A 15,226-nucleotide genomic window follows, 5' to 3' on the forward strand; every position below is an offset into this window, starting at 1 on the left:
TTAGTAGTAGTCCCTTAGTAGTAGTCGTCATCTTTTAATGGTTGGCTCATCATTGTTTTGTTTGTTTTTTATTTGTAAGCTGCTTTGAGCACATGCTTTGTGGGGGGGAAATGTACAGTACACACACACACACACACACACACACACACACGACATTAACACTAATGAATATGCCCTATTTATATTTATTGCACTTTTCATTTCAACAGCTTTCAGCGTTAGCTTTCCAACTTGTGTAGAAGAAAGGGGGCTGCCCCCAAAGTTGATGGGCATTTTGGAGTCTGTGTGCAGCATCTGGGGAATCAGTTACGCGAGGCGGGGCTTACAATATTTTATTCAAGTTGGCACCCCTGCCATGAACAATCTAAAAAACTAAAAACCAGGGAGAGTGGGGGGGGGGAATACAGTTTTGTAGGTTGTGCATTCTGGACAATGACTAGTAGCTGTGTATATTTTATAGGCTCAATAAGCCACACTTTGCTTTTTTTAATTAAGCACAGCATTCCAAGCTCATAAATGCTGGAAACGTTCTGATCTCCCCATTATGAGACTGCCAAACCCAGTTCTCCAAAGAGATATAAAGGCCAAGCTCTTTTCCGAGTGAATCAGGCTGTTTTGTGTGGGCCCTTCCTGCAATTTTTAACTCTCTTCGTTTTCGAACGTGTTTAACTTCAGAAGCAATGTCTTCTCCACCGAGCCCTGGAAACGGACCCAGCAGCTTTAGTTCCTGCTCAGCTGTCCTTCCGCCAATTGGGAGCAAAGACCGTATCAGCTCTCCCAGCCCTTCAAGGGGATCCAGCTCTGGGTTCAGGGCAGCTGGTTACTTTAGCAGCAGAAGTCTGGGTGGCATCAGCTCAAGAAGATCCAGAAGTTCCAGTGGTGGCTACCACTCTGCAAGATATGGCCACCGGGGAGTCGGCTATTTTGGCACTGGATTCAGTTACAGTCCTTATGGCTCATATGGGTTTAGGCGACCCATTGCCAGCGGAACTGGGACGCCTTTCATCACTCCTGTGACTTGCAATGAGTCTCTGTTGCAACCTCTCAACCTGGAAATCAACTCTGCAGCCCAAGCGATGAAATGCCAGGAGAAGAACGAGCTCCAGTGCCTGAACAGCAAATTTGCCTGTTTCATTGATAAGGTGAGTTAAGAGGTCAGCATTCAATTTGACTAAAGCCTGCTGTCCAATCATTTACACGTCATTTGCGTGTTTAGACTTTTTGCCCTCCCCAAACAAATACAGACTGGAGACAGATATTTGGTTTGGCTTTTGGCAGAATTTAGGCCACAACTTTATTGATTACAACCAAGTGAGTGGTTGCATAGGTTCTGGTTCCACTAGCTCCCTGCACCGTTGCAGGCAGACCTGTCCCAGAGCCACATTCGTAGGACAGCCGAGGATGAATACCAGGGACAGCTGCTGGGAGGAGTACCAATCAGCCGCCCTGATGTCCCCTGGACTCGGGCGCAGGCAGGACCCCATTCGGGGAATGCCAAACCAATGAGTCCCTGGATTCCTTTACCGGAATATCCTGCATTTGCATAGGCATGGCCACCTCACGTGCCACGCCTATCACCTGAACCAGAGCCTATCCGCAACTTACAAGTTGTGACGATTTGCTACGCAGCAGGCGAAACCCAAATGGCACCAGCCAATCAGCCAAGTGGGGGAAATTCCTGCCGTGCCCCTGTCCCAACGGCAGACAACACACGGCGGCATAGCAAGGTCAAGCGCAAGCCCTAAATATAGGGAGAGGTGGGTGGGTGTTCCGATGCACTGGCCCAAAGAGAAAGCTCAGTAGCCTCACATGGGCTTAAATAGGTCCCGCGTTGCTGCTCTTTCATGACACCCCATTGGCCAGATTGCACCCCAGCAACACGGGACCGACCTATCGGGGGTTGTGGCTATCTCCAAATTAACCACCCACAACACTGGGTCGGGTAGCCGGTTGCACCGCAACACGTGCCCTCTTTTTTGGAGGACCCGCTTTGCCCCAAAGCCCCTAAATTCCAACTGCAAACTGAAATAGGAAAATATGGACTTGTGCAAGGAAATGTCAGAGATGGGAGACTTTTGCTCACCAAAGACAGATGCCAACTGCTTCTGATTCTCCTGTGAATGCAATGGCATCTTCAGGAGAGAACAGGCCCTTTCTCTGTCCCCCTCGCTTCCCAGCTGATGCTCACCGTTAGGGACGCTTGACCATTGAGAATTCCGATATACACTAAACTGATCTGCATCTCTTGGACCAATGTGCAGATTGGAACTTTGTTGTCCACTGGCTTCAACACTTCCCAAGTGTTCCGATCCAGTTTCCTATGCAAAAAAGTTTTGGAATACGTTTAAAAACGTGTATTTTGTAAGAAAAGAATGTTTAGAGATGCGTATTTGGAGAGAAAATGTTTTTTAAATACATATTTAAATGTGGGTTTTCATGTGGCTGTTGTGGGGCAGGGGAGACTTCTGGTTGAACACATGGGAAAGTGTCGTAAACCATGAAGGGACTGGTCTGACCATCCTTACTCACTTTGAGAGCACACGGACAACAGCTGCTATTACATAGAAGAAGTGGCCAGTGTGTGAGATTCTCTTGTACATATTCTGACTTCGCTCCTCTCCAAGGTAGTAATGCAGTTAGGTACTGGTAATCTTAGACTCCGAACCTCATGGCCTTGTGTCCTCTGCAACCCCTTTAGATTGCAACATGGAATACTTCACTTACTTTTAAATCTGGTAAGCCACCCCTGAGGGACCCAGGTGGCGCTGTGGGTTAAACCACAGAGCCTAGGGCTTGCAGATCAGAAGGTCAGCGGTTCGAATCCCTGCCACGGGGTGAGCTCCCGTTGCTCGGTCCCAGCTCCTGCCCACCTAGCAGTTCGAAAGCACTTCAAAGTGCAAGTAGATAAATAGGGACCGCTCCAGCGGGAAAGTAAACGGCGTTTCCATGCGCTGCTCTGGTTCGCCAAAAGCGGCTTTGTCATGCTGGCCACATGACCCGGAAGCTGCGGACAAACGCTGGCTCCCTCGGCCTATAGAGCGAGATGAGCGCCGCAACCCCAGAGTCGGACACGACTGGACCTGATGGTCAGGGGTCCCTTTACCTTTATTTACCTTTAAGCCACCCCTGAGGCATTTGACGGTCCTTCCTGCTCATTCTGCTGAGTGAGGCCTTTGGCCTCTGCCCTGGAGTCCTACCCTGGTGGCACCAGCTGCTCTCTTGGCCTTACTGCCAAGTTACTCAGTCATGTTCCAAACACATTTTGAAAGCTGGGCTTTTGAAAACAAAGAGGGGCGGCTTCGTAAGCATATGGGAGATGCACCCAGACAGCAGCTGGTACTGATAACCAAATCAGCTGAATGGTCCACCCCCCCCCCCTGCAAGAGAAGCACCTTTTCAGCTTGTTTCAATGGCCAGTTCCTGGGGTGTATTTTAAACAGATTACCCTAGAAATCAAATGCAGAAAGGAGAAAGGGGGGTGAAATGGGAAGGACCACAGCTTACTGGTTGAGCATCTGCTTTGCACGCAGAAGGTCCAAAATTCAATCCCCGGCACCCCCAGATAGGACTGGGAGTACCCCCTGCTTGAAACCCTGGAGAGTTAGTGGTGGTTAGTGTAAACCAGGCATGGCCAAACATGGCCCTCCAGCTGTTTCGGGACTACAATTCCCATCATCCCTGACCACTGGTCCTGTTAGCTAGGGATGATGGGAGTTGTAGTCCCAAAACAGCTGGAGGGCCAAGTTTGGCCATGCCTGCGATACTAAGCTAGATGGACCAGTAGTGTGACTTAGCAAAAGGCAGCTTCCCACGTCCTATAGCTTATTTGCAGAAGGTTTGGGAGTTTTCTTTTCCCTCTCTACTAGATTCTGGTCTGTTTAGAGCTTATTGGATTTGTGGTGCTAGAAACCATGTGTGGAATCAAGAATGACCTGTGCACACCTGAAGCAACTTTTTCAGCATGCCAATATCAACAGAAAAATCCAGATTAGAAATTGTCCAGAAAAACAAGTGGGGAGAGCGGTGTAGCACTCATAGCGTGTTTGTGGGCTTCTAAGAGGTGTCTGGTTAGCCACTATGGAAACAGGATGCTGAGCTGAATGGGCTTTCAATCTGATCAAGCAGTGGTCAGATAATTGTATGTGGTTGAAGACAAAGGGGGAATTCTGTTTGACCCGAGCATTAACAGTGTGAAAATCACAGGTCATTGGCTCTGTATTTGTGTGTGGATAGAGAATGCTCTTGAGAGTCCCATGGACCGCAAAAAGATCAAACTTATCCATCCTTAAAGAAATCAGGCCTGAGTGCTCACTGGAAGGACAGATCCTGAAGTTGAGGCTCCAGTACTTTGGCCACCTCATGAGAAGAGAAGACTCCCTGGAAAAGACCCTGGTGTTGGGGAAGATGGAGGGCGCAAGGAGAAGGGGACGACAGAGGATGAGATGGTTGGACAGTGTTCTTGAAGTGACTAGCATGAGTTTGGCCAAACTGCGGGAGGCAGTGGAGGATAGGGGTGCCTGGCGTGCTCTGGTCCATGGCGTCACGAAGAGTCGGACATGACTAAACGACTGAACAACAACAAAGAGAATACTAAAGGATGCAGTGTAATCACAAGGGAGGTAGAAATTGGAATTTTCTTTTTCTTTATTTTGCTGAGATCATTTTGCATGTTGCTCTTTGATTATTGATTGATTGATTGATTGCAGGACTATTCACAGCATACAATAAAAACAGTTTTAAAAGTGCCAACAGTGGGTTCATTCAGTGGGAAATATTGTGTTGCTTTTCCTGATTACAATGCTAGTTCTTTTCTCATGTTTGCTAATGTTCCTTTCACACTTCAGTGCCTGTTGCATTATGGATCTGTGGTCTCTCTCTCTCCCCCCCCCCCCGACTTATATACCAGCGTGTTGCATTAAATTCCACTCACACCAATGACACACTACTCTCCCACAATTTCTGCACATGTGTGATTTTGTTTCCCCATGATCCTTCCATGGAAACAGCTGTATGCTGGTATACTGCCCCAAATTTCACCACTTTCACAATTTCAGGTTAAGGGGGCTGCATAGGAATCCCCCCCCCAAAAAATTATGTAACATAGAAATGACCCCTAAACATGAGTTATACTCCATTAGCTTTCCAAAAGCAGCTTTTACATCATGTTGACGCTAAAGTATAATGTGGAAATTAACAGTTTGGGAAATGCCAGGGAATGGAATAAAACACTTCCAGCAGCAATCAAAAAACCTGCTGAAGGTGATCCACTCTTTTTTTTTGGGGGGGGGGACACTTTTTGTTGCTGTTGTTGTTGAGAAAATTTGGGAGGGGGTGAATTGATCTTGGGGAGACATGGAAAGGAAATAAAAGTTTTAGGGCTTGGGTTATAAGAATTTAATGTTTTGGGATTTGAATATTTTGATGGTTTAGTTTTGCAGAGAAATTTGTGGTCTCAGCCAAATCACTTGTTCCCAAGTCTGGCACATTTGCCTTCTGAAGCAGAAATGGTTGTGGGGATCAAGTGAGGCTTCAGTTTGTTGTCTTGGGCAAGTCACATCTAGTCCAGTATCCTCCCTGAACAGTGAACTTGTGAGATGCTATGGAGAAGCTTACTGCAAACACCACATGAAAGTAATAGCATTTCCCTGATTTGTCCTTAGCGCTTGATGTTCAGAGGTATGCGGTCTCTCTGGATGGAAATTCCATTTCGTTGTCTGCCTTCTCAACTGAAGTACATGTAGGACCTTCCTGGGTCTGTATCACAGTGCACACGGGGGACCAGCTCAAACTGCATGGGGATTTGGATAGTTGAACGTTCCAGCCAGGCATTCTTTCTCCAGTTTAGTTTCTTACATAGCATGTGAAAAGTAACATGATCAACCAACACACCACCCTGTTGTTGTTGTTGTTGTTTTTAAAAATGGTCTCCCTTAAGCTTCTTTTGCTCTCCATTCAGGTCCGGTTCCTGGAGCAGCACAACCTGATGCTGAAGACCAAGTGGGACTTCTTGAAGGAGAAGAAGCGCCAGAAAAGCCACATGGAGCCCCTGTTTAGCGAATACATCAGCAGGCTGAGGAAGGAGCTGGAGTGCCTGGAATGGGAGAGGAATCAGCTGAAGGTCGAAATGAACAACTGGAGAGAAAGCATGGAAGGGAACAAGAAGAGGTGAACTCCAGGGCTGGGTTCAGCATTTTTCTTCTAAGTGGCCTGGTCTGAGGTGGGTCGCAACAGCAGCATGGCTGAATCACAGGGTTCTTCTCTGCAGGTTATCCATAGCATTAGGCCCACCATGTTTCCCTCAATGAAGTGGTAAATCTGGGTTCGAGGTAGCTTGTTAAAGGTGCTGGGAACTGTAGCTCTGTGGCGGTTGAACTACAGCTCCGAGGATTATTTGTGGGAAGCCGTGTGGTGTGAGTTGCACTGCTTGGCAGCAGGTGGGTGTTGGCAGGGTTGCATGCTCACATTGAGAACCCTTCAACTTTTTCAGACCTGGCACCCACCTTTAACCCAATCGTGCACTGGGTGACCCAGTGCCAATGAATATTTGCATGGTGGCTGTGCTGCTGTTGCGACCCACATCAGACCAGGCTGCAACCTGGTAGTGGGTCATGATGACCAATGGCCCAAACTCCTGTCTGGCATTCATTCATTCCCCACTTTTCACCAACTGCCTACGTGGGCAAAACTTGCTCATTTTCTATATGCAGGGACCTCTGCATGATGGGGGCACCTTGAGTCATGTGAGCCATGGAGCCTGAGCCTGGAATATGAACAACAGGGCCTGCCCAAATCCATTTTGTTGCCCGATGCAAAGGAATGATGGTGGCTTCCCAACACCACCACCATTCTGTGTACACAAACCAGCCAGGCAGGCAGCTGAACCTTATTTTGGCATTGGTGATGGGACAGCTGGCTAGCTTCGATAGTGCAGGGCAGATCACACAAAACTCACTGCTCTGTCTTCCAGCAACTTGTTGCCACTCCTTGCCATTGCCAGCACTCTGCCTAATGTTGGGGCCAGCTTTGATTAGGAAGTGGTCCAGCCTAGCCATAAGTGGACTATTTCAATGAGACCCCAAGCCTTAGCAAGTCACTATCAGCTAGTCATTTCTTTGTGGTTCAACATGGTGATATTAATTATTAGTCACTAATGCACAAAGTCTGTCTTTATAACCTCCCCAGGTTTGAGGAAGAATGCAGTCGAAGGACCTGTGCTGAAAATGAATATGTTGCCATTAAAAAGGCAAGTGATGGGCCATATTTCTGCTTCTTAAGACTGTGAGAGAATTATTGGTGGTTTCTTGGTATGGTATCAGAATGGATCAAATGTAGAGAAGTATCACAAGAATATGATCACTTTGTTCTGGACAACCAGTGCAGTGTAGTGACTTGACCAAAGGAGATTAATCTGTGGCGAGGGACTACAATTTCCATCATCTTTCCCCATTGCCCATGCTGACTGGGGCTGATGGTAGCTGGAGTCCAGCGCCATCTGAAAGGCCTCAGGTTCTCCTTCCCCAGTCTAGGTGAAGACTCAAGAGACCTGGCTTGAAGCACTTCAAGCAAATCAGTATTTCTTTATTTTTTATTGATTTTAAATAATGCCTTCATGGATGCCTTTGCGGATTTTGTTATAGCTTTGCATGTCATACACCAGCTTTTTATGAAAGTGCAAATTATTCATAAATGCCCTGAACACAACCAGAACAATGAGGATAAGCAACTGGGTTTTTAATTCTTTATTGACAAAGCACTCGGTTGCATCAGCTTCTAACATGCAAGAGACGTACAACAATACTCCCCACTAACAAGCTGTCTAGGCAACCCAAGTAGTAGGAGCTGTGATGAAACTTGGCTTCAGCACTGTACCTTTTTGTCTTCTCCTAGGAAGTGGATTGTGTCTTCATGGACAAGTCACAGAAAGAAGCCAAGGTGGAAACTTTAATGCAAGACATCTGCTTTTACAGGAATACATTTGAAGAGGTAACAAGGAATGTTTATATTTGATCATGCTGGTTGGTTGTCATCACAAAATGGTTCCCATGGTCCCGTCTGGAAGGTCAGAGGCTCCCCTCCCAGCTTATTTTTTTTTTCCCCTCTCCGGAATCGAACCCTGATTCCCCGTTACCCGTGGTCACCATGGTAGGCACAGAAAGTACCATCGAAAGTTGATAGGGCAGACATTCGAATGCGTCGTCGCCGCCACGGGGGCGTGCGATCGGCCCGAGGTTATCTAGAGTCACCAAAGCGGCCGGGCGAGCCCGGGTTGGTTTTGGTCTGATAAATGCACGCATCCCCGGAGGTCAGCGCTCGTTGGCATGTATTAGCTCTAGAATTACCACAGTTATCCAAGGAACGGTGGGAGCGACCAAAGGAACCATAACTGATTTAATGAGCCATTCGCAGTTTCACTGTAACGCCCGTGTGTACTTAGACATGCATGGCTTAATCTTTGAGACAAGCATATGCTACTGGCAGGATCAACCAGGTAGCCGCCCTCGACCGTCGGGTGACGGGTCGTCGTGGTGGGAGGGTCGGCATCGCCGCGCCGCACCGCGCCCCGGGGACGGCCCCTCGGCCGGGTGGGAACCCGCGGGCGGGAGGGCGGGCGAGCGAGCGGGAGCGGAGCCGCCCCGGCTCCCCGCGCGGGGAGCGGCCAAGGGGGCCCGCGACACGCTGGGATGGATGGATGGAATGCAACCGGAGGAGCGAGCAAGAGAAGGATGCACCCACGGAGACAGGCAGGTGCCAGGAGGATGCGGACACTGAGGGGACAGCAGGTGCACAGCAGCCACGCGGTCATCTCTGGCTAGGCAGGCCTCTGGATCCCACCCCGACGCCGGGCGAGGGGAGCTGTCGGCATAGCACAGCCACGCACGGACTAGGAAGCGGGATGCTGTCGAGGGGGGGGATCCTCCCCTTTTATTTAAGATGAAGGCTGTCATCCCAACAGCCCCTGAAATAAGTGGAAATAAATGTACCCTTCTTGACTTGTACAGCTCAACTTATATGTACACAGGTACATAAGGTCATTGTCACACCTGAACAGCTGTATGAATATGCACCTCAACTATTTGTGTACGCAAGCACTCAGTTTGTATACTTGTTGAATATTATGTGTGAACACCACTTTATGTAGACATAAACATGTTTAAGGTCTAGGTACAGGCATCTTTTTTATAGACTTAAAAAAAAAACTTATCCCAAGTAAAACAATTTACTATCCAACTCAGGATTGTGACATTAAAAAAAAAGGAAATTCAACAGCCACAGGCTGAATGTGTTCTGTGTAATTTGTAGGAAATATGTGAGTTGCAGTCGTGCATCTCAGACACTTGTGTCACAGTGAAAATGGACAACAGCCGAGGCCTGGATGTGGGCTGCATCATTGAAGAGTTCCACCGTCGATATGAAGACATTGCCTCCCGGAGCCGAGCCGAAGCTGAGGCTTGGTGCCAGTGTCAGGTTCATTGATCTGTCTTCTTGAACATCTCCAGTGTGTGTGTGTGTGTGTGTGTGTGTGTGTGTGTGTGTGTGTGTACCCCATACTAGCCATTATGACTATGCTCCACCTAAATAGCTGGAGGCAGCAATGCTTCTCAATGCCAGTTGCTGGAAAACACAGGAGAGGGAGAGTACTCTTGTGATCAAATTCCCAAAGGCTTCTGGTTGGCCACTGTGATTACAGGAGGATGCTGGACTAGATGGGCCAGCTCCTCCTCCCCCTGGTTGTTTGTTGCATTGATATCCCTCCCTTTTCTCCAAGGTATTCCCCACAATACCTCTGTGAGGTAGTTTAAGGGTCTGGTGACTTCCCTTTCAGTGTATCTGAAGAAGTGTGCATGCACACGAAAGCTCATACCAAGAACAAACTTAGTTGGTCTCTAAGGTGCTACTGGAAGGAATTTTTTATTTTATTTTGTTTTGACTATGGCAGACCAACACGGCTACCTACCTGTATCTGTGAGGTAGATTAGGCAGTGAGTCAGTGACTGGCCCAAGGTCACCCAATGAGCTCTGTAGTTGAGTGGAGATTTGAACTCTGGCCACCCAGGTCCTGTTGTTGTTGTTCAGTCGTGTCCGACTCTTCATGACCCCATGGACCAGAGCACGCCAGGCACGCCTATCCTTCACTGCCTCTCACAGTTTGGCCAAACTCATGTTAGTAGCTTCGAGAACACTATCCAACCATCTCATCCTCTGTCGTCCCCTTCTCCTTGTGCCCTCCATCTTTCCCAACATCAGGGTCTTTTCCAGGGAGTCTTCTCTTCTCATGAGGTGGCCAAAGTACTGGAGCCTCAACTTCAGGATCTGTCCTTCTAGTCAGCACTCAGGGCTGATTTCTTTAAGAATGGATAGGTTTGATCTTCTTGCAGTCCATGGGACTCTCAAGAGTCTCCCCCAGCACCATAATTCAAAAGCATCAATTCTTCGGCGATCAGCCTTCTTTATGGTCCAGCTCTCACTTCCGTACATCACTACTGGGAACTTTAAAGTCTGACACTTTAACCACTATACCACATTGGTGTATTAGTCACCTAGCGACAATAGTTTTCTGGGTGACACACAAAATAAGGCTGGAATCACCTTGTTTGCATGCCATGGGGTGACCACCTAAAACAGCTCCGTTGTGTCGACTCCTCATTGGCTTCATAATGCAGGCCAGTCTTCCTCAGCCTGGTGCCCTCCAGATATTGTTGGACTCCAACTCCCTTCAGCCAGAGCCATGTGGTCAATGGTCAGGGACGATGGCAGCTGTAGTTGCAACAACAGCTACAGGGCCTCAGGTTGGAGGAAGCTGGGTGTAGAGGAACACTTGCCTGTGATAGGTAGCATCTATAGCTCAGTGAGAGAGTATGTATTTGGCAAGCAGGTTCAACTTATCCATATGGGTTTCAGATGTATTGGTATTTTGCTCAGCCACATCACTTCTCTCCTTGCAGTACCAGGAGCTGAGGACAACGGCTGCCAAGCACTGTGACAATCTACGCAACGTCAAGGATGAACTTAGTGAGCTGACTCGGATGGTTCACCGAATGCAGGCTGAAATCTCAAATGTCAAATCCCAGGTGAGAATGTCCAGTGGAGCTTGGCTGCAACAAGAACACCACGAGAGCCAGTGTGGTGTAGTGGTTAAGAGCGGTAGTCTCGTAATCTGGGGAAACCGGGTTCGCGTCTCCGCTCTTCCACATGCAGCTGCTGGGTGACCTTGGGCTAGTCACACTTCTGTGAAGTCTCTCAGCCCCACTCACCTCACAGAGTGTTTGTTGTGGGGGAGGAAGGGGAAGGAGAATGTTAGCCGCTTTGAGACTCCTTTGGGTAGTGAAAAGTGGGATATCAAATCCAAACTCTTCTTCACTATTGTTGAGGAGTGTCATAACAGTGATTAACACATTGTCATCTTAAGAAGGGGATATGTTATTCAAGACCCATTCTGCCTGTGTTGGAAGAAGAGATCAGGTTTGTTTCATTATGTGCAATCCTTATTGAGTTGAATGTGTGCTCCTAAACTTCCAGATGATAACTGTCTTGTTCCCTTTGATGTCCATTGGGTGGTACTAACTAACACATGCCCTAAGTGCAAGGAGTTCCACTCTGCAATGGAACTTCCCCCTCTTCCCTCCTCCTTTGCCCCTTGAATCTGTGCCACTGCACCTGAGTGTAGAGTGGACAAGGGCAAATTTGCACCCAGTGACTCCCAGCATGTGGTGCACCAGTCCTGTGCAGCTTTCTGGTGCTTCCCAATATCCAGAAGGTGAATGTTGTGCATGGTATGAGATGCGCATAACTGGCTTGCTGCAAACCTGGGGAACAGCCACTCACAAGCTGTTCAAGGACTTTTCTCATGCCACCACCCATCTGATAGTCATGTGAAAACAAATGGAGATTCATCTTAGACTGTTCGTGCTACGGAACTTTGTTGTCATGTGCTCTTTTCTTTGTCTCTCACCTTCCCTCTGTGTGTTCTGTGCCGACAGCGCTGCAAACTGGAAGAGGAGGTAGCTGGAGCTGAGGAACGTGGGGAGATGGCGGTGAAGGATGCCAAATGCAAACTGGCAGGTCTGGAGGAGGCCTTGCACAAAGCCAAGCAGGACATGGCTTGCCAGCTACGGGAATATCAGGCCCTGATGAACCTCAAGTTGGCCCTGGATATTGAGATTGCCACCTACAGGAAACTGCTGGAAGGAGAGGAGTTCAGGTGAGACTCTTTTGGACCCATTTGAAAGTCTATTTTAGCAAAGCTCCTCCAGAAAAGCAAATGTCAGTGTTTCACTGCAATATTAGGTACGGATTGCTGAGTCTAGTTCGAAGCCATGTTACTTTCACATTAGTTCATTCCGCGAGGCTCTGCCTCTACAGATGCACAAGTGTGTGCATTTGTTCATTTGTGTAGTACAAATCTACCTATGGTGTACACAGGTTTGCAAACTGTACAGTTGTTGAATGTAAAACGTGAATACCCTTATTGTGTTGTTTCTGAATTAATCTGCATAAAAAAAGATCCGCACAGGAAATTTCCAGACGAATACATATTTGTAAACATGTTTTCTTTGCAAACATACATTCCTATATCACTAGATTTCGAAATACATTTAATTTCAAACTATGCTTTTAAAAATGCACCTTGATGTGTGGGTGTTTTTTTGGGGGGGGGGGCAGGGAACTGTATCACAAATACGGATGAAGGTTGTTTTTGTTTGGTCCACATTTTTAAGTGAACTGACTTAATTCACATCTCCCAGACTAATACTTGGCTTGAGATGTAATTGGCCTTCAGATCTCACACGTCTCCAAATCCTGCGATACAATTTTCAGCTCAAAAACCAGGAGCTGCAGCACGGCAACATCTTGAGAGTCACAGGTTCCCCACCTCTGCCATATACTTATGGTGTGTGGCAAGGGAGATTCCAATCCTTGCAGGCAACTATCAGAAGGCAATGAGAGTGTTAGTCATGCACTGCACATATAAGGGTCCATAAGGAAATCAGTAATGATTCAAAATTCACAGCTTGTTCTCCATCATTTATCCTCCTTTGCAGCTGCAACAGAGAAGCTGTTGTGTAGGCTATGCTTTCAGTCTATCTAAGATGGTAGCAACAAACACACACAAACACTTAGAATGTACACCTAGAATATGCCCCAGAATCCCCAGAATCCTTTGCAATGTACAGAAGCTCCATAGCGTAGATGCAGAGGTTCCTTGACATTTATTCATGTGCAAAGTGCTTCATACAAAGTACAGAAGCAAACACAACAAAGTATATATGTTCTGCGTGCATTTTTCTTATGCACAAGGAATCAGTGACCTTGTGCCAAGCCAGGTTCTCAGATTATTTTTCATACATGCTTAAAAAAAAATCAGCACAATGAGAAAATTTAACACAGGAGGATTAAAACTCACCAGTTTTACAAGCAAGAATATTTTCTGATAAACATGCCCCCAGGTGGTGACAGGTAGCATTCACAACACGAAGGACCTGCTAGTTTGACTTTCCCCGGGCTTTTCCCCACCTGCACTTGGGTGGTGACTTTCTCATTGAGCTCCCGTTGCTCTGTCCCAGCTCCTGCCAACCTAGCAGTTCAAAAGCACACTAGTGCAAGTAGATAAATAGGTACCACTGCGGCGGGAAGGTAAATGGCGTTTCCATGCACTCTGGTTTCCATCATGGTGTTCCGTTGCGCCAGAAGCGGTTTCGTCACGCTGGCCACATGACCTGGAAAGCTGTCTGTGGACAAATGCCGGCTCTCTCAGCCTGAAAGTGAGATGAGCGCCGCAACCCCAGAGTCGCCTTTGACTGGACTTAACCGTCCAGTGATCCTTTACATTTGACCTTTTCTCATTGAGAATTTACTGCTGTGGATGCTGTTTAATGCTGGCCTTTGCCAAGTTGTGGTTTTTTTCTGTTTGTTGTCCCCCTGTCTGGGTAGTTTGGATTGCTTCTTTAAAGGGCCATACCTAGAAAGACAGACAGACAGACAGACAGACAGACAGACAGACGGAGGGATAGATAGAGACAGACGGATAGATAGATAGATAGATAGATAGATAGATAGATAGAGACAGACAGACAGACAGATACAGACAGACAGACAGACAGACGGACGGATAGAGAGAGAGGGAGAGAGAGGGAGAGAGAGAGATGCACGTGTACATGCACAACCAGAGCCAGTGTGGTGTAGTGGTTAAGAGCGGTAGACTCGTAATCTGGTGAACCGGGTTCGTGCCTCCACTTCTCCACATGCAGCAGCTGGGTAACCTTGGGCTAGTCAAAGTTCTCTGAAGTCTCTCAGCCCCACTCACCTCACAGAGTGTTTGTTGTGGGGGAGGAAGGGAAAGGAGAATGTTAGCCGCTCTGAGACTCTTTTGGGTAGTGAAAAGCGGGATATCAAATCCAAACTCTTCTTCTTCTTCTTCTTCTTCTATTTCTAGCTATGAAATTGTTGGTGAATTAGGCCTAATATTCAGCTAATGAGATATTTCAATCTATTTAATTCCTTCTAGGATGGGCGATGGAGAATGTGCTGTGAATATCTGTAAGTACCTCCAAGACATGCCTCCAGAAATGCCATTGCTAATTTAATCCATTTCTTTCTGGTTTTGGTGGACCCTTTCTATGTATCTCATCATGTGGTCCCTTCCTCCCCTTTCCCTCCACAGCTGTGCAGAGGAGCCAGGGGGCAGTTGTGTGCCATCCTGACCACCACTGTGGACCCGGAAGAGGTGGACACATTATGACAAATGGAAGAGATCCCTGCAGCCCTGCAGGTTTCAAAAGAGGCATGGCTCCCTGTGGAGATGCGGGTCGCCCATGTGGAGACAGCCATACCCCTCCTCCCGAAGGATTTAGCACCCAAAGTGTGAAGAGCTCCAACGCTAAACACGTGGCAGCAGCTTCTCCTTGCGCATCAAGAGGTTAAATCTAGGCTTCGGGTTTCTGTATGCCTGAAGTTGTTGATTCAGCATTTGTACCTTGACTCAGCAATTCTTGTACTTTTCAGGACAATCCTTGGGGACAGCTCCATCCACCTTTGTTTGCTCCCTAACCTTATGTCACTTTCAATTCACAGTGAATTCTGAGTATCAACCAACTTCTGCATAACCAGGATAAAGACTGTTACTACTTTTTGTGGTCCCTTATTCTGAGATCAAACGGAGGTAAGGCAGGAGCTCCCAGGGGCTTTCCTCCAGCTCCAGTTGAACCCCTTGATCACCCAAAACACTGAT

General features: G+C 47.6%; 1 protein-coding gene across 1 annotated transcript; it reads left to right on the forward strand.

The window, feature by feature from the left end:
• Positions 1–680: 680 nt before the first annotated feature.
• LOC117040591 (keratin, type II cuticular Hb5-like) lies at positions 681–15,216 on the forward strand. Its single transcript, XM_033138438.1, has 9 exons — positions 681–1,142; positions 5,957–6,165; positions 7,183–7,243; positions 7,888–7,983; positions 9,301–9,465; positions 10,944–11,069; positions 11,979–12,199; positions 14,504–14,535; positions 14,660–15,216. Exons 1-9 carry the CDS (start codon positions 681–683, stop codon positions 14,917–14,919), a joined length of 1,632 nt encoding a protein of 543 aa, XP_032994329.1. The 3' UTR covers positions 14,920–15,216.
• Positions 15,217–15,226: the final 10 nt, after the last annotated feature.

The sequence above is a fragment of the Lacerta agilis genome, chromosome 2, assembly GCF_009819535.1.
Source record: "Lacerta agilis isolate rLacAgi1 chromosome 2, rLacAgi1.pri, whole genome shotgun sequence".
Taxonomy (NCBI): domain Eukaryota; kingdom Metazoa; phylum Chordata; class Lepidosauria; order Squamata; family Lacertidae; genus Lacerta; species Lacerta agilis.

Coding starts and splice junctions, on each gene's coding strand:
- LOC117040591 (XM_033138438.1), top strand. CDS start 681: ATGTCTTCTCCACCGAGCCCTGGAAACGGACCCAGCAGCTTTAGTTCC. Junction 1,143..5,956: donor TTGCCTGTTTCATTGATAAG/GTGAGTTAAGAG, acceptor CTCTCCATTCAG/GTCCGGTTCCTGGAGCAGCA. Junction 11,070..11,978: donor TCTCAAATGTCAAATCCCAG/GTGAGAATGTCC, acceptor CTGTGCCGACAG/CGCTGCAAACTGGAAGAGGA.